This window comes from Triturus cristatus, chromosome 3_2, assembly GCF_964204655.1.
Source record: "Triturus cristatus chromosome 3_2, aTriCri1.1, whole genome shotgun sequence".
Taxonomy (NCBI): Eukaryota; Metazoa; Chordata; class Amphibia; order Caudata; family Salamandridae; genus Triturus; species Triturus cristatus.
The window spans coordinates 592,136,197-592,156,635 of NC_140584.1; the positions used below are offsets into that span (position 1 = coordinate 592,136,197).

General features: G+C 41.3%; 1 protein-coding gene across 1 annotated transcript in view; it reads right to left on the reverse strand.

The window, feature by feature from the left end:
* The window catches only part of KPNA6 (karyopherin subunit alpha 6), a 370,132-nt gene extending 354,796 nt beyond the window's left edge, over positions 1-15,336 (reverse strand). The window contains exon 1 of the mRNA XM_085648440.1: positions 15,099-15,336. Within this exon, the coding sequence (XP_085504566.1) occupies positions 15,099-15,189 (91 nt within the window). The 5' untranslated portion in view covers positions 15,190-15,336. The remainder of the gene's footprint in view (positions 1-15,098) is intronic.
* Between the last annotated feature and the right edge of the window lie 5,103 nt (positions 15,337-20,439).

Consider the following 20,439-nt stretch of genomic DNA (forward strand, 5'->3'; position numbering starts at 1 on the left):
CAAGAAAGAGCGAACCAAGAAGAAGCAAAACATTAAGATGGAAGCTTGAATCAAGCTCATCTGTCTGAAGCTTAACTGTTTGAAGTTCACCTGCCTGAAGGAGTTAACAAAAAATCTGATGTAAGCACCGGAGAAATATCAATGAAGAGTACAACAACCGTGGGTGCAAGAAGAAATAGTTCTGAACAAAAAGTAGAGCTTCTCAATGAGTTTATCTGACAAAGATTGAACAGGATGAAAAAGACCCTGATTTTAAATGTTTTTGATTTTTGTATAGAGATTTCCAAGAACCACTGAGTCACAACCGTGAAATAGTTCTTGCTAGGATTTTTAAATGTAATTGCAGGAACAAGAATACAACAAGACTACTACTACAAAAGGCTGGCTTCTCAAATAACCTGAGAGCATAACAGAAGAAAGATCAAGTAAGATCAAGAAAAATTACTCTGATATTATAATATGATGTAATAGTGACCAAGATAGCAGCCAGGTAAGAGAGTTCCCTGAGGTTTGCCCCTAAAGTGTTATCTTGCTGGTACAGTGAACCCCCTCCCAAGGAGAATTTAAATGGAAAGGTCCCGGAAGTACAAAGGGACACTACTAGCAAGCACAACTAGGTCCACCCCTAGATGTGAACATTGCAATGCAAACGTACAGTCAAGGTGTTCAGGAGAGTTACTCTACAATGGTGTTCGGCTGGGCCCCGGGCAGTGACAGCAAGTACTTAACTCTGCGGCAATGATCCATAAAGAACGAGAGAGTGCAGATCGGAAGGAAGAACCCTCTCTTCCCCTCTGCATTCAAAATAGTTCAGTACCTGGCAATGCAAGCATGTATGCAGGGAAACCCCATCCACAAGCTGCCTACCAATCAGTGGGAGCTGACTCCGGTGATTACACCAGGGATTGAAGATAAATTACAGTAAACCGAACCTCCACGGAGGCAGCTTGTGAACAGCGAGGTGGAACAAGACAGGGATGAGAACCCGGTCCTCTTCCCACAACCACCTTCACACCAAGACAGGACTGTGACCAACTGGGCCCTGGCCTATTGGCGCCAAAACATAGCGAGTTCGGCTGATCTCCACAAATAGTGTTTGGTCCTGAAGAGAACCCCCAACCAGTAAATGTGGGGTTCAAAACACGTCGACCTTTTTGTTTTCAAACGTGTGATTAAAGGAATGTTTTATTCTGCCTGGTTGATCAATTGTGTAAATATAGCGTACTGTTAGGCTCAGCGCAGAAATTGTGATTTTTAAAAAATTCACACCGTTTTTATTTGCTCGACTGTGAGGTTCTTAAAAAGGGTCTAAATCAAGTGTAACCCTATTTGAGCAAAGTTTTTTTGTTATAGGTTATCCGTCTTGTACTAGTCATGTGTTTGAGTTGTCTACATTTATGTTGTCATTTATGATATGTGTCATAGATCCTAATTTATTCAAATTATGGTTTGTGGTGCTTTGTTTAGGATTTGGAAAGAAGATAATTTCATTCTAATTAATGAAAAATGCAAATATATATTTTTTCACAAAATTGAATAAAAAGTATTTTTGATAAAAATAGAATCGAGCTACATCAAGTAGATTTCTTGTACCCATTGGAGTGTCCCTAAAAGAAGACATCAGTATAGGCAAGTTTATTGGTATTTTGATACGAGGCTCAGCCTTGCTGATTAGAGGCAAACCCTTCATTGTTAGCTAATATTGTAGCAGGGGGCATCCTTCAAAAAGTGACCCCATTAAAGAATAACAGTTGATTTGGGCGCAGCGGATCATCATTATTGAAACTGCGGCAAAATGCTGAATGGTTGATGATGTACAGGAGATATAGTGTTATCTCTCATCAAAAGCGGTAAGAATTAGTGGGGATTGGACCCACATCAGAGTTGCGGCTCCAAGCATAACATGAAGGCCATAGCAAGATTATATTTTCTCCCCACCCCTATTACGTTGCACATTGAGTGACAAAGCCTAGAGGAACCAAGGCCTGCTCACCCCTCATCAACCAACCACAAAAATAGGACCCACTGCTGTTTTACGTAACAGATTGTATAAGGACCCCCTTGACGTAAAGACACTAATGGAGCACTTCATTGTGGACAGCTGACACCCATGACCTACATTGCCACAATGTGTGCTTCATAGGGCTGCCAGAGTGTGTAGAATGTCCAATTATGCAACTCGAATGTTGACATTTTCCAGACTATACTACTGAAGTGCAGCGACGAAGAGAGTTGTTCCTGGAAATTAAAAACCAAATGTGCCGTTACTCTTTAATGTTTCCAGTCAAACTGCAGATTATGGAGAACAACAAATCTCATTTCTTTGTTACCCTAATGGAGGCTTTGGTATTTTTGAAATTAAAAGGAAAGACTGTTCAAAGAGACTCTCAGGAAGGATGGCAGACATGCAGAAACAGATGTTAAACCACTAGGAAACTTCAAAGCCACCCTACCCAGGAACAAGCTGCCACAGAGGGCCATGATTGTGGAAGAAATCAAACTGCATACTAGCCCTAGAAAGAATCGATGACGGAAGATTTGGAGACACATAGTGAACTGGACAATGCTGAGCTTGTGTAAGTTGAACTGGAACTGACGCAGGGTCCTGATCTTATGCCAATGACTGTTCTTTAGTCTGCTTACGTTCACATCTTTTTATGAAAATTATTGTGTTTATGATGTGCTATGTTAGATGTTTGGAGTTCAATCTTGTAATATCAGGAGTGGGGAATGTCTATTACCCGACACCCAGTATATGATGATTCCTGCTGCAGATAAGAAGTTTTAATCTGTATTTAGTCCGCTGGACAAGCAGACTTTCTGCTATGCCCTCCTGCAACTTATAAAAGCACTAAGTCCATTATTTCAAATTGCATGCTGAAAACGTCATGAGTGTTCATTTTCATAGGTAAATACGTTAACCATAATAAGCAGGGAGACAGGTATGATGAATATTCTCCAGCTCACAAACGGTAAGTGAGGCGAAAACAGATCCAATCTATTTATTGGTTGTGGGCCTAGACACAAAAAATTACATACATGCTGTACAGAGAGAGTGAAATAATGCTCATTTGTATCTCCCAGAGGTGTGCTTTAAGTGGGAATTATCATTTGTTTGGTGCCTGCATGTTTGAAATAGTGTGGCTAATCTAGATGTACTACTTGCTGCATGCCATCTAGCAAGGGCACACAGGTTCATGATCACAGTGGCTGCCAGGCTGGCATACCAATGAGCTCACAGTGAGTAAAGGACTCACAGTGACTGCCAATAGTTTTCTGGAGTGGCCTGATTTGTTGATAAGTAGCATGGTGAAGAGGGCATTTGAGGTAGGTTATGGGGGCAGTCTGGCTCTCTCGGTCAGGGAACCGAAGTACAAGAAAGCATGAGTTCCCAAGTGTGGCATTACTGTTACGCAACAGGAGTTCCCGGAAGGTGTCACTTGCCTGGAGTGTAAAATCCAAATAGATGTAACAAATGGATGTTAAGTGTAGAAACCATCATGGTGTCAAAAAGACTACATTCATCGCTCTGGCAAACAATGGGAAGTCACCCTGAGCGGGAGTTGCATTCAAATGTTACCTTACTGCTGTGTCCCAAGCTGCAGTGTTGCTGTGCTGGGGTAACATGGATTGTACTCTGGTTCCTAGAAATGAGCACGCCAGCAAATTAATAGAAGAGCCAAGTGTCGACTCTGGCTATAAGAGACAGTGCAGGAGCCAGGTCTTGACAATATTTGGTATGCCAATCAAGCAACAAACATGTCAGAATATGACACTGTGTCTTCACAACTCAAAAATGCATACTTCCTTAACACCAGGAAGCTTTTTAGCTCAGTACATCAAATTATGTCACTTCAATGAGAGGTATTTATTAAACAGTTGAGTTTTCAAATCATGCACTGTGAAAACTTCCTGCCTCCACCATTTGACAATGTTATTAGTGAACCCAGATGCAAGTCAGTAATCTTGTGTATCCTACATGTGGCCTTGATTGTTATTATACTTATAGCATCATTATATGCTATTAAATCAAACACAAGAGGTTTTTGTAGAGAGAAGGAGACTTGGTGATATTAAGTAGGATCATACAATTTGGTAAAGCAGGAAGCCAGGATTGATCCCAGGTTCCCAGTTTTACACTGTAATATTCACCCACTAAGTATTTCTTCCTCAAATCAAAGGTTAATGTTTTGTCCTTAATTATTGGAGGATGAAATTAGAGCGTCTGTGATGAGAACAATCCATGTTTTATTTATGGTTGTTTTACACAGTGCAAACCTTGCCTAATGAAATAACATCACTTCACATTAGACACAGACTACGTTACACCTTTTTCAATCAAAGAGAGATTTGCTTGGATTCACAGGGTGTTGAGCAGAGGCTGAATTTGAACCTGGCTCCACATGTTGCGTGGTCAGCAGCTGTAGCTATTAGGCCACATCAATCACCCCCTATTAAAAACTCGCCTTGTCTGAACATGTTGCCTTGTTTATTTTCCACTTGCACTCAGTTTACACCCAATGAATAGTGTGGCATCTTTACAATCTTATTTGCAAGTGTGTGCTCTTCATTGAAAGTTTAGAATAGATATTTTGGCTTACATTTAAAAAATGCTATCATCTTGTCATCTCTGCCAGGACACATTAATTAGCTTCTAAATTTCCCTGAATAGAACTGTGCAGATCTTTCCAACACATCTCCAGGACCAGTGTTACTGCAGGAGCAGGTTGCAGGACTGCTGGAGGACATGAAGCAAAGTGGGCTGGTTTCGGTAAAGAGGCTGCTTACAGCCGTTCTATTAGATAAACACAAATACCACTGGATAAAGAAAAGTAGGCATTCTGTGGTGAAAGAATGGAAGACAAGGGGGTTGCAGCTGTTTACAGGTGCAGATGAGGGGATTTTGAAGTAAAGGTGAAAGAAAGATACATGCAGCCTGTGGCTAGAGAGGAGGAGGGGAAATTAACTATGAGCGGGGTGAAGAAGAGAAAAATCACAGAATCTAGAGTAAGATTGGACACTGGGCATGCAGCTGTTGGTGGGAGAGTGAAGAAGAGTGTATGAAACCTGTAGTGAGAGTGTTGGGGAAGTTTGTGTATGTATGTCTGTATTTCTTCCTCTTTATATAGGGTGGACCTATCTGTAAAGAATGTGCAGTATGTTAACAGGAAATGTATTAAGTCTATGTTGCGAGAGAGCAAGAACGTATAATGGATCCTCTCATTCAGTGGAAGACATATGGACTCAGAAGTTAGGGAGTGAAAGGTAAGTGGTTTATGCCTATGGTAAGAAAATAGCTTGGTAGATAAAATGCAGCTTTAAGACGATTTGTAAGCCTCCTTGCTAATAGGGGACAGAAAGCCAAGAGGGGCAATTTTACTCTGAAGGCTGTAGCGATGCATCTATGAAAGCCCCTGTCACGATTCATATGGTATGCGGGACAAGTAGATTTCTTCACAGGGCTAGAAGATTACTGTGGAACTGTCAGTTTGGAGAAGTAGTTTTTATTTTTCAAAAATTGCACACTCCTGTGATATACATGTACAGAGAGAGGGAGGAATACCTGGAATTGCCAGAAGCGCGAAGACATGCAACATTTCAAACAAGCACTCCCAATTGCATGTCCCACCCCCCACACACCAAAATAGACAGTTTTTTTGTCACATTCATAGTGTTCGCTTACGGGTGAGGTAGTTTTTCGATGCCTTAAATAGGGAATGGGAGTTTAATTGTTATCGAACCAGGTTTTAATTACTGCACTGACAGATTGCTAGATACAGATAATTATGCTGGTTGAGGCGGAAAAGTGACATGCAAAGCAGGTCTCCTTAACCTTATAGAGAGATGGCTGGGCTCATAGGGTCCTCTCCCAAGTACAATATTATTACCTGGAATGTAAGAGATGTGGGCACGCCGACAAAAAGAAACAAAAAACACATGCATACTTCAAATGTCAAGATGTGAAATTTGCATGTTTACAGCACACACACTTGTCAGCCCAATAGATGCTTCGTGACCCATTGATTAGATCTACTGTTAAGGAATATATAGAACAATATTTAACAAAAAACTGGTACAGAAGCAGGTCAGGTAAGGTGAAGCTTTGGGGACTTTGTATCAAAGCAGTATGTGTGCATGACAAGCCATATTAAATGAGCAAACCTCCCTTAAGGGGTGCATCAGAATAGTAGAGAATGACTCAGTCAGAAACGACCAAATTATGCAATCATTGTACCAAAGGATAAGTTGCTCAACAGCATGCTGAAGATGATAAGCTGGACTGCGTGCTAGCCTGGCTCCTCAAGTCTAAAATCCCCAATAAGAGCTACACGAGAGAAGGATAACTTAGCTGTTAACACAGAGAATGTGATCAATGCACTGTTCAAGGAGTACTAGAACACACGGTCTACCTCACCACCTGATAAGGTAGTTCACGATGTAGGACAGTATTGGGATACAATTACACTTTTCTCAGTTAATCAACTCAAGTGCGCTGAACCGGAAAAACAAATAAACTTACAGGAGATAGAGTTAACTATCACACAAACTGCAAGGCGTAAAAAACTGGGACCGGATGGTCACTCAGTAGCATTTTATGCCACATACAGATCAGGATTGGCACCATGGTTACTACAAGTGTACAAGGATAGGACATTTACCCACCTCTATGAAGAAAGCATCAAGAATAGTTCTCCCAAAACAGGGACTAGATCTCCCGACAGTTCTTTGAGACTTACCTCCTTCTTAAATTTAGACTATAAAATACTAGGGAAAGTATTGGCCAATCGGTTAATACAAATTGCCCGATACATACCACCAAGCATAGTGATTAAAATTGATTTATTCCTGGCAAGGAAATTATTGTGAACTTAAGAAGATTGTTCATGAATATAGACTGGGTTAAACAACAGGGAGCTGAACACTGCGTAGCTTCCTTGGTGATCGAAAGGCATTTAATACACTACGTTGACGTTGCCTAATGACGGCACTAGGTCTGCTGGGGATGGGCCCAGAATTCCTATGCTGGGTACAGCTATTGTACACAAAACCAATGACAAGAAGCCACCCAAGGTGAATAATCACGTAGAGTATAAGGCTTGGCAGGGGTAGCAGACAGGGCTGCCCTTGGTTGCCTATTATCTTTGAACTGGCCATGGAGTCACTGACAAGTATGTGGAGGGCTCAATGCCCAGAATGGGAGGGATCAAGTTAGAGAAAGACTGGCATGCTGTGTCCTTAAATGCGGACAATGCAGAGATATAGGTGACTGGGTGTGATAATACCTTAGCTTTCCTGAAGGGCATACTGGATGAATTTAGTAGAGCATTAGGAGTAAAAGTTAACTGGGACAAATCATGTTTGTTCCCGTTGACAGAGATTGGACAGGAGGCAATTTCACCTCCCTAATGCAGGCTAGACAGTAGCATTAGACACTGTCAAATACTTAGGGGTAAATATACATCACAACAGGACCGATCTGGTGGACAGCAACATGGGCAAGGCAGTTACGTCGATTCAACAATCATTACCATTTTGGAATGCCCTACCACCTTTGACGTTGGGACGGGTAACAGTGATACTGATATTACCCAGAATGTTCTATTTTTTCTTAGCCTTGCAGGGGATATTACAAAAAGTATTTTTCAGGATTTACAATCCCTACTTGCCTCAGTAATATGGTTGGAGGGTTGACCCAGGGTGGTGATCGCAAAACTATCTGTCCCATTAGCGGAGGGAGACCTGGGGGCCCGAGCTACGAACTATATAATGTAGCAGCACAACTACAATGGCCTATGCGGTGACTTGCAGGAAACTCAGACCCTGAGACACATGATATTAGAAGACAATTTAGGGGAACGCATATCAGAAAGGCTGTTGCGAACGGACGGGAGGCGAGTCAAAGATATTGTAATTTTAAAAGTAGCACCCTGATGCTGAAAGACATTTGCAAGGAAGGTCATGGAAGCCATCATACGCACCGAAGTTGCCATTCTGGATTAGTGAAACTGACATTGATGTATAATACATCCCTGGTCTGAAGTGGGCGTTCGGTTTGGGGTGATGTGTCTGTAGAGAGGACATTGAGATCCCTTGATAATATACGTGTAGTGTAGTCTATGAGGTGGGTCTGGCCAATTTTTATTATATAAAAAGTTAGTACGTCAAGCAGATGAAGCTTGGAATGTTGGCAATGGGGAACACAGTACATCACAGCCTCTTCAAGTATTACTAATACATGGCTCTCAGAGAAACATGATGCTCCTAGGGCATTTTGGGGATGAATACGGGGTATTTAAAAGAGTGGTAAGACCATCACCTGGGAATTGAACTCATTGAAGAACAATGGGTAAAATGGGTGAGAACTGTAAAGTCCATCTCCAGAAATTCTAGATTCAAATACACTCGGTTTCATTACGTACACCACACTAATCAGACCAGAAATAAATAGGCCGCATGTAGCCAGCTGTGTCTAATATCCGTTCCAGATGTGCTATAGGAAAAGCAGATTTCATACATATGGTATGGCACTAGAATGAACTGCTTGAATACATGACTCATTTAACAGGACGGTAGATACCAAAAGACATTAAAGCATGCTTACTGGGGTTGAGTGTTTGATCAAAGAAAACCAAAAATGTATATTTGTAAATTAGGCATTAAAACTAGTTTAGAGACACAACACCAGGTCCTGGAAGGCTGGGTCGGCACCACTGATTCTATACTGGGTGAGAGATATCCAGAAGAGGGCATATGCAGAAATTGATACCATGTCAAGCCTCCAAAGCAAGGGTAAGAGGAGCACAGAATATACATTGTGGGATGGTTATTTAGAGAAGATGGAAGGATACCCGTCACCTAATAAGATGATGATGTTATCATAGATGTATGTGAGCTGGGTACTTTAAGACAATGGGTGGATAAGGAGAGACACCACCCAACTGAGGTGGATCTGTTGTCATTTCTTTATTAGAGTTGTATATATTGCCATTGGACTACTATGAGTCACAAACATGTCACCTGATACCTCTCTAAACTATGTAACTAGAGTGGAGCATGATGTTACTCTTTTTTTTGTTCATATGATTATTATTATGTGAAGTTTGTAATACCTCACAGCGATGCTGTTGTACAAGCGATAATATTTCATTATGGGTAACCCACGGATCACTAGGGACTCTGGGGTAATAACTATTAAAAATATCAATACACAGGTCCCTAATAACAATATTTTACATGCAAAGAACCAAATGGAGAATATAATTTACTCAAAGTTGTTTATTAAAAATTATTTCAAGACACAGCGGCACAGTGAATGTTGGTCCAAAACAAAAGCGCCTGGTGCTCTATTTTGAGGTTATACACTCAAGTGATAAATCGTGATCAACAAGTTTATCAACAAGCACAAGAACAGCACAGCCCATTACAGCAAGTTCTCAACTATCACATAGGATGCATGTTCTGAAAGACAACAGCATTTCAATCCCAATGAAAATGGCGGGATCATCATCAGGACAGGGGAAGGGGGGGAAATACAATGACCCAGAGAGACCGATTATGAAAGGTACTGCAGTTACTAAAGGAGGGGGTCCCAGGTGACCAGCCTCAAGAACAGGGTTGCTGGGAATGGCCCGAACTGAAAATATGCTGAATACCCCCTTGAGAACTAATTGTCTCGAAATGACTCCATGCTGCCAGTCAGTGCTACCTGTGCATCTCCATTTTTGGGCTGTTTCACTACCCGTGAAGGAATCCAGCACTCAATCTCGAGATCCAGACTTCACATGCGCTTCCCACTACAGGCAGAGTGCGAGGCGGTTCTTCGACTGCAAACGGCTAACCGAGCTCATAGCGACAGGGCAATGGACTCTGCCCGTGCCTGGGGAGCCTTAATGGAACTCCTGAAACCCACAGACTCTGATACTGATGTAGATTTGGTGCTTAGTGAATCACAAAACCTGCCCTCATTATCTGTTTAGAACAGTGTTGGAGAATAGATGCTGCCCCTATTAAACTACCAGCTGTCCTATGTTATGAAAGTTTGATGTGTACCTTTCAGTTGTAGGGTATTCTCTTATGGGCAGAGAACCGAATGCCCGGTTACGTCTCAAGCTAATAAGTCATGCCGGGGGAGTTGTGGGAGGGGGGTGTTGGGAGGGAGGAGGGGTTGTAGCATGTTATAGGCTTTATGTTTTTGTGCTCATTTCCTTTATTATGATCCGGAGCTTCCAAATGTACTTCCTATTATTGACCTTGCCACATTGTGCTTTGTTAAGGAAATACGATGGTGAAAATTGTGGGTGAACCATCGCAAGGTTCTCCAATAGATGTGAGCACTTTCAATTGTAACCATGGGTTAATAATAAGATTGTGTAAGGAGCACTGTGTATTGGGGACAATTTATGCGAGCGGAAGCTCATGATTCAACTGTTTATGAGTGATATAAGATGATAATCAATAAACAAATTTGAAAAATAAGTTGCACAATTACAAAGTTATGAACTATCCCCCTTTCCATTTCAATATTATAAATGTTCTAGTTATTTTCACTTGTTTTTGCATTTGTTAAACATGTAATGTCTTCTATGCAACATATCATGTATTTGGCAGCCAATGAAAACGTGCAAATAGGTGCTGTTTTGACATTTATATTGCGACTAGTGCTGTGCATGTAACATTTTAGTATTGCCTCTGTAGGTAATGTCATGCCATGAAAATTGTGTACTTTCATTGTCCAGAACACACAAAAAAAAGATGTGCATGTTTAGGGAAGAGCCCATATTATCATTAATTTCTTCTTAGGCTTTTAGACTTTTCTGCTTTGGGAGGGCTAGCTTGCTTGTTACTCTCTTAAGTAATAGGCCTATTTTCTATTAATGTGTTTATTTGAAATATGTGCTGTGCTTACATTATTTTCTTAAAGGCACATTACACTTTATTAATTAATTTGCTTCTGATTCTAACCAACTTTTTGCTTTCTATAATGATATCTTTTATATCTGAGTAAATTCACAAAATTGAGAACTGAAGAAACCGAATTGTGCACGTTTTTTTCTTTAATGGTTTTGGCTGAGTATTTGAGTATTCTTCCTTTCCTGCAATCTGACCCTCTTAGATTGGGGCATCAACACCATCATTACTTCGCAAAAGTCTGCATCATGCAAACATTTCTAATTGTTACATAATTACTATCAGAGCAAAAACAATACTTTCCCACTAACTTCATTATAAAAGGCAATAATAATCTATTGAATCTAGTGTATACACACTAACAGGTTACTAGGGCAAAAACAAAATGATAAATAGTGCAATATTCTGACTTCTGTCAATCTGAATTCCTCCATCTCTCTCCTTTTCCACCTCTGAAAAAGGTGATGTATGTCTTATCTCCATGCATCTCTATTACGAAGATAGCATCAACAACAGATTCAACTTGAGGGCCGTTTTTGCCTAAGGGATAATTAAATGTGAGCAATATGTGAAAAAAATGCAGGGGCACTTTATTCCTCGATCATACAAGAGCCAGGTATATTTCAGATTTGATATGATACAGCTGTGGCCTGCAGCCGCATCTCCCTAAAGGATCAGTTCAGGGCTTAAATCACGGACTCAAAACGAGAAGCCTGCAAAGAGCAGAGGCACTTCCCGTCTGATCACGGTAGGGCTCTGACTAAACTGTAAGCAACTACTATAACTGCATGGCAGAAAGACTTTAAAACATAAATTACAGTCTGCTAATTAACAGAGACTCTCTCTGATCTCAATTAGTTAGAAATGTTTATGCTTTTGTGTATTCATGCATTAACAATGTGCAATAATGTAGTTTTGCACTCGATACCACATGCATACACTAAAATTACACACACTTCTTTAAAACAAGTTTTCTATAACATTCGGAAGTGAGTATTTGTAGTATATCCTGTTATGCATTTATGTGCAGGTTTCCCCTTAACATGGAATCTCAATAGGAGTGTTCCTCGTGCTTGAGATTCCATGTTGCCTAGCACTGTGCTGGAACTGTAGTAGTTCTCCTGTGGTCAGTTGGGACTTGGAGAGCTACATAGACGGTATATGCATCCTTTTCTACGGAATAAACTTGCACTTGAAGTCTACCGCTACAACTGGTTTCCTGTGCTTATTTGAAGACTCGACAGTTTTCCTTATCTCTTTTAATTAGGCTGCAAGTAGGGACTGTCAGACATGTTATTCAAAATGGACTCTCTTTCGCGCCTCGCAATTTCTGCAGCACACAGTCAGGCTGAGATTTAGTTGTTTATTTCCACTGAATTAATGCTGCTCTCAATCAACTTTCCCCTGGCTCAGTCACAAACTGAAACTATAACCTGAATGTCTGCTGGTCTTATTCATTAACATAACATGTAATTGTTCATGTTTTTAATTTGTTCCACCATCACCAAATAGCATTAGCATAAACAAGGTAGTATGATTATTCATGTAGCGGCACAGTGGTAAGGTGCTAAGGCAATATGATGTTTATTAAGAATTGGGCTCTGATTTGCTAAAGAAGTAAACGTTTACATTACACCGCAGTGATTCTGCAACTCTGTTAATTTAATATGTGCAAATAATGTATAAAAACCCTCAATTTTTGGGGGTGAGCGGAAGACTTTCCCGAAGACTTAGAGACTGTCCGATTCTCTTGATTTTGCTGCTCTCATTTGGGGCTTAGAATAATATTTGACTTTGTGATTCTCTGCATGCTCTGTTTGCCGAGTGCCTTCTTGGCACGGACAATGTACTGCTTATTTTTTAATTGCTGTAATGAAACTAACTATTCCACTGATCTAAAACTCAGTTACTGAGTGGGCCCTTTTCTTAAATCGACTGAATTCCTGGCATTTTGATATACTGTGAGGTGACTTAACTCAGGGCCACTGTGCCAAAGGAAATTGAGGTTTAATACTGTCTCCGATTGATTGAATTGCGGATATTCTGCTAAAATAAAATTTTGGGGTGTCAAACGTTTTAGGGGTCCCTAGCTCCCACATTACCACAGGGAGAAAGAAGTTTCAGACTGTAAAACTGTAAAACAGCAGAGATGCCTCAATCATGGGCCAGGCTGTAATGGCAACTTCCATCCGTAAACAAAGTGTATAATGACTGTTTAAAGTCTGATTCATTGCGAGCCATGCATGGATTAATTCAAACTCTAAAGAAGGGTCTTCAGTATAAAGCAAATATTTTACTACACATGCACTACCCTTTCCTCCAAAGGCTACTCTCACTCACCCCAAAACTCCTCCTTGCAGAGTCAATCCTCAAAGCTTTTTCCTTGTACACATCATATTTACTCAATGCTTTTACAATACTTAATTCGGCTAAAAGCGGAGGGTGAATTGTAAGATGGAAAATGTTATCAGAAAAAGAATGACTGAATTGCGTTTTTCATCAAAACTTTCTTAAATCCTGGTAGTTAAACATACCGATCAAGCATAGTAGTATGGGCTACTGAACCTGACTGCTACTTCTTAAGGTATCCACCTATGGACATTGATGGACTCATTTCCATGGTCTCAGCTTACTCATCTTTCCTTCACCTTATAGACAGCGATTGGAGACAGTTCCATGTTCCCACACCATTCTGCTTTCCTCACATAGACCCTGCATTACCCATATCCACCTTTAAAAGTCTAAATCCGAGTTACTCCATTATTGCTTCGTGCTTTGTGGTCCATATTCACATAATATATCCTTTGGGTAATGGTCTTACCTTACCCATTACTTCTTTCCCAATAGTCTTACCTTCATTTTTCACCCTCAAAAGGTTTCTTCTCAAAGTAATGGATACATATTTTCCCTCTACTATAGCCATTACTGGTCAGTCTGTACCAATGATAATTGTAATTGTATTTATATAGCCCTTAATAAGCTTGACCAGGCATCGAAGCACTGTTTCGGCGATGCATGAGTGGACTGCATGTAGAAACGTGGAACACAGGTTATGAGAATAAGGTTTATTCATTAGAAACAGGTGAGCGCCAGGCGGTACTGAGCGCCAGGCGGTACAACCTCCACCCCAGGACACCAGTCATCACTGACGTCCTGGTTGGAATACATGATGGTGACAATGTACATTCCACCCCACGCTCCACATCATAGACATAAAGATACCATTACCATTATATGCGAACACTACACTGCAGTGAGGATTAAGACTGAAATGTTCGCTGTGAGAGTCAGCTGGTTCTAAAAGGAGATCAGACAGCTCCTTGCTCTTGGTAGGTCCTTGCAGTCCTACCTACTTAATATACCTCTTCACCCTAGAGGTTACATGGAATTCAAACGTATTCTGCATAGAATGGGGAGTCAGCCTGGTAACTATAAAGAAACGTGCATCGTAACAACTACCCAATGATATCTGCACTCAAAATCTTCCCCTTTGACGCACAGAAATCTCCATGGGTATCTCTTTTGATCATGTTCCCGGTCCTCAGGGTCTCAAAAAAGGTCAGTCCCTCTAACCATGATCTCACCCTTTGGGGTCAGTTTCCTCATTCCAGGTCATCAGCCTCCTTCCATCCCTTCTTCACCCACATTCCCGTGTAATCTCACCCCTGAGCTTGTAGACTTTTCACGTTCCTCAGGTCTGTCCCACCTATCAACCGCGACCCGTGGCCTCACTTCCCACATGATCTCCCACACTGAACCTTACGTGGCCTCTCCTAATGCCCTTTGACAGTTTTCCACTCTGCCTCTCTGACGCTGCCCACGGCACACTTATAACCTGGCCGATCTCTACCCTCCCCGCCCGTGGTCTCAAACACTGTAGAATCATACCCTTCAGTTAGTATCCCTAACTCCAAGGGTGTCGCGTGCCCCTTCTTTCAGGAATCATTGTTCCGCTCCCAGGTATCTCTGCTAGTCTCACCCAAACCTATAATCCTAGAGTCCCCTCTCGCTACACCCCTCTTCATACATCACATGTCCCCTCTATACACTCACACATTTTTGAAAGGGTATTTTGCTTCATGGGTTTACAATCTTCCCCTCCCACTTCTCCCCGCACTCCTTCATGCCTACAAGCGTCTCTTTGCCCCCCTGGCCCTCGCTTAGGTCCCAGGTAACCTATCGCCACTCACCCATCTCAGCCGGTGTTCTTTCCTTTCCCCGGTCGGTCCCTATGTCCTGCGGACAATATGTCGGAAAGAGACGGCAACCCAGAGGAACCATACGAAGCCAATGCGCGAACTTCTCCGAAGTAAGCCGAACGTTTCCGATATATTTGGCATCCCATTCAGTTCAGGATATCCGTCAACGAATTGAGCCGAACGTTTCCGATGTAAATCCCATCCACGCTGTGTTTTTCATCCCCTGGTCTTCGGCTATCTTCGGAACTCCTCCTTAATCGCTGGACTCGTATTCCTCATCCCTGCCTGGTTTGGCTTGTCACAGACCACCCGGTTTCTGCACCCCGGCGGGAGTTTCTTAACCCTGCTCTTATGGAATAAAAAGCCAAAGCAGTAAGCTAAGCAAAGTTGATTTTAGCCTCTTGTATTAATGCCTTTCTCTACTTTAGGATTAGTCGTGGGCATCCAACAAGACGCTGCACGAGTTAAAAATAATAATAATGAGAGAGAGAGAACGTGTCAAATCTCCGCCTTTTAAAGTAAAGCCTCCAGCCAGGCACCCACGCTATTTCTATGGCCGTCGAAAGGATAATCAATTCCAGGTGTCTATTCAGTCGGTTGCTAGTAAACTAACGGTGATTATTTATTCAGTTGCCACTTGCCAGCGTAGGATAATTTATTGAAGTTAGTATTTATCTGGTGACTGGCTGACGAGTGTGCCAAATTCGCGATCTTTAACACAGATTTGTTGTGTTGCGGTGAACAGCCAACACTCTTGTTCAGCCTATTCGCTGGAAAGCCATCTTCCACTACCCCCCAGCTCGGTTGTTTTCTTCTCAAAAACCCTCTACATTCTTAACTGAAAAGAACATTCTTACCATTCCTAATGACACAACAAATGAACATAACTAACATTAACATTCCTTATGACATGGCAAGCCACTTAATTAAAGGGCAACACCCAGGGTCGGGCGGGTCTATAGACAGTGGTGCTGGAACAATTTTTAGAGAAAGGGTGCTGCCATTAATTTTATATTTCTGAAGTCACAGGGACTGTGAAAGATGAAGCATCCTCCAAAAAACAAGTGTAGCAATTGTGCCATGCACATTTAGCAGGAGAGTGGTAAGGGTGTGGTATGTAGCTGGTGGTGCATTTTGAAGCACTGGTAAGGTAGCGCACTATCATTTACAGACTGCACATTTTCCGTTGAAATCACCACTAAAATTGCATGGACATGCAGATTTACTGGTAAAAATATATAGCGCAAAAACAAATATGTGAGCAAATCGTGAAATGTATCACTTGCACATAACCAAGAAAAGTGTCTCAATTTCTTTTGATCCTATTAAAATCTTTGGGGCTGATTACGATGTCAGTTGGACCAGATTCTGCAGTCCTGTCGGAGTCAGTTTAATAATGCACATAAAGTCGGTGATAATAGCTGGTTCTTCAAGTTTATTGCAAGTAAATGATCCCATCCACCAGAAGCTGCTGTAAACATCTGAAGCTACCTTCAACTGCTTCTCTGCTTCACATCATTCCAAACCCCTCAATCATAAACATTCCTTTTGTCCAGGCAACGTGAGCAACATTCTACGATGCCACACATCCCCTTCCTTTACGAAGACAAATGTATGAATTACACCAGTGGTGCAAACCTATATACAACATAAGAATATTCAGAACCTATTTAACAAAATCTTTTAGAAACATGGGAGGCTTGGAAACCCTGGATGATTTGCGAATGCCTTGGGGAGCCCTGCTTGCATCATTACCATCAGACAATGATTTGCGAATGCCTTGGGGAGCCCTGCTTGCATCATTACCATCAGACAACTTCTCCCTAATCAACAACTCTTTCTTTACCACCACCACCCTGTTCAAATTCCAAATGCGGTGGTCAGCAGTTTTTATAGAATTTGTGAACACTTTTATTACTTGAATGGGTTTCAAAAATCGTTCTCCAGATCTCTTTTTGATTGGGTTCTTTATGAGAACCCAATCTCCCACTTTCACAACTGTCCTCTTAACAGATTTCCTTTCATCAAAATTCTCTTTCCTAGATATAATTTTCTCTGATTCTTTCACCCTCCAGTTAGACTTATCATTTTTAGTGATTAACCCAGGTTGCATATTATTTACCCACGGAGGAGCTACAAGAGTATTGGGACATCTAGCCCTGAATAGCTCAAAAGGCGTTCTATTAGTGACAGAGCGAGGCGATACCCTGTAAGCTTCAACCTTATCCCAAATTTGATTACGCCAATCCAGACCACTTGACCTAGCCATGTTAATAGTTTCTTTTAGTACACGGTTAAACCTCTCAACCATGCCATTGGTTTCTGGGTGATACAATGACGACTTTTTGTGCCTGATACTATTTTTTCCAAAAAATGTTTGCATTTCCCTGGATACAAATTGCACCCCATTATCCGTTAAAATATTAGAAGGTATACCTTCCCTAGAGAAAATTTTCTTTAAGAAACCTATCACATGTTTTGTTTCAACCCCTCTTGAAATACCTATTTCAGGCCATCTTGAGTAAAAATCAACTAACACAAAAACATACCAATCAGTACCCGATGACTGTATGGGGCCCAAAATGTCTAAACCCACTTCTTTCCAAGGGGCATCGGGTCTTTCCCTTATCACCATGGGTTGTGTCTTGGGTTTCGCTACCCTCTCACTCAGGGCACATTCTACACATTCTCTTATTTTCCTTTCAACCTGCATATCCATCCCTGGCCACCAATAATTGAGACGAAGTCTCTCTTTCGTCTTTGAAATGCCCTGATGTGTAACGTGTGCGAGCGATATGAGATCTGCTCTAATGCTACTTGGTGGAATGAGCCTCAAACCCCTGAGAAGTAGACCATCACATTCCGACAACTGGTCTCTAACATGCCAAAATTTCTCCAATTCTACGTCTTCTCTATGTTTTTTTTTCCACCCACTGTTAATGGCCTCTAAGACCTTCACCAATACTTGGTCTTCAAGAGCCTCTTTTTTCCATTTGTCCTTATCAATAGCAGAATCTTCCACTAGACAAACCATTTCATCATCCCTTTCACACTCATCGTCACAGTTGCCATTTTCCTTTCCAATCAATCTGGACAAAGCATCAGCTACCTTATTTTCCACCCCAGGTAGATACTTTACATCAAAATTGTAGTCTTGAAGCCCGACCACCCATCTTGTGATTCTCCCCGAAACAGCATCGATCCCCTTGTTCTTGAAAATTTCCACCAAAGGTTTATGATCAGACCTGACTTCAAAAGTAGCACCCCATAAGAAATTTTTTAATTTGCTTATTGCCCAGTATACCGCTAAAGCTTCTCGCTCTATTACGGAGTAGCGAACCTCAGCATCTCGCAAACTCCTGGATAGGAAAAGAATGACTTGCTCTTGGGACTGATCCTTTTGAACTAAGACTGCTCCTAGTCCCTTTAAACTTGCATCTGTAATCAAAATTGACTTCTTCTTGGGGTCAAAACTACACAGTTTGGGAGCGGAATTTAACTTCTCTTTAAGATTACAGAATTCTTGTTCACATTCCGCATCCCACAAAAATTCGCAACCTTTGCGCAACAAAGCTCTCATGTGCACGCAACAAGAAGCGAAATCCTTAATAAACTTGTTATAGTACTCGGCCATACCTAAAAAACTCATAAGTTCCTCTCTATTCGTAGGTGCAGCTAGATTCTGTATTGCATTAATAAGACTCTCCTTTGGTAACACCCCTCCTTGCGAGATAGTGTGTCCTAAATATTCAATTGAACTTTTCCTGAATTTGCACTTTTCAATCTTAACTGTAAGGTTAGAATCTTGCAACCTGTCCAACACCTTGTATAATCTGTCATCGTGTTCTTTTGTGTCACCTCCAAAAATCAAAATATCATCTTGGTAAATTCTTACCCCTGTTAGACCCTTTAAAACCTTTTCCAGCGCCCTTTGGAAAACTGAGGCTGCTGACACCAGCCCAAAAGGAAGTCTAGCAAACCTGAATGTCCCAAAAGGGGTGACAAAGGCCGTTAGATCTTTAGAATCATCATCTAATCTAATCTGGTGGTATGCTGACCGTAAATCAATGGTACTGAATACTTTTGCCCCCTTTAGGAACATCAACATGTCACTTATGTTCGGTAGGGGGTATCGGTCAATGACTACACTCTTATTTAATTCGCGAAGGTCCACACACAAACGAAGGGACCCATCACTTTTCTTGGCTGCGACCACCGGAGCAACCCACTGAGTGGCCTCTACGTCTTCAATTACTCCTTCATCCTTGAGTCGCTCCAACTCTGCTTTGACTAAATCTCTAACTGCAATTGGTACATTTCTATCTTTACAGCAAACGGGTTTAGCATTGTCAACCATTCTGATATGATGAAGGTACCCTTTGAGGCAACCCAATTTGGTTGAAAATACACTTGGAAATCTGTTCCTCAAAATATCTGCAAACTCCTTGTTAGAAGAGTCTTGAACCACAAATACCATCTTAGACACAAAACTCTCTTTCAAAATAATGGGGGGCGACGAATTTGGATCTAGCATGACCCCTAAATCCTTCTGGTGGAACCAGCAGAGAATGCTATCTCCCTTTTGTGATATATACATTTTTGCACTGGCTAATCTACCTTTGTAGTCAATTAAACCCCAGAAGTACCCAACAAGTTTAATTGGTTCACCCCCATAGGCAACAGGCTTTATGTCAGGTCGAATAACCTTTACCTTTCCCATAATTTGTTTTTTGTAAAATTCTCTGGAAATAATGGTTATTTTCGCACCTGAATCAAAAAGGACTCTAGTAGGCTTCCCTTCAACTAAGATCTCATCAATGGGACAATACCTCCCTTCTCCATTTTGTACTACCTGTACTTGAATTTGCCCACAATCAACTTCATCTTGGCCTTGATAATCACCATCTACGTCATAATATATTTCACTAACTTTTCCTTTGTAATTTTTCCCTTTACACATAGCCGAGAAATGACCCCTTTTTCTACATTTGCTACATGTAACCTTCCACCCTGGACATTGCCTGTCGTTTGCAAAGTGACCATTTTTCCCACAACGAAAACATTTTACATTAGATACATAAAATTTCCTGGGAGTTTCTTTTACAGCTTCGTTTTTCTGGGTTTCTTTATGATCAACTGTTCCTCTAGGGGCAGTCTTGACAGCATGTACAGAGTTTTTTTCTTTACTTCCTCCATTTTTCTTTATGACATCTACGCATTTTAAAGAGTGTTCTATCCTCTTTGCAATTACAATAACTTCTTCTAAATTCGGTTCGTCTTTTTGCCACAATTCCTCTCTGACGCGTTCAATGCTGCAACCCAACATGAACTG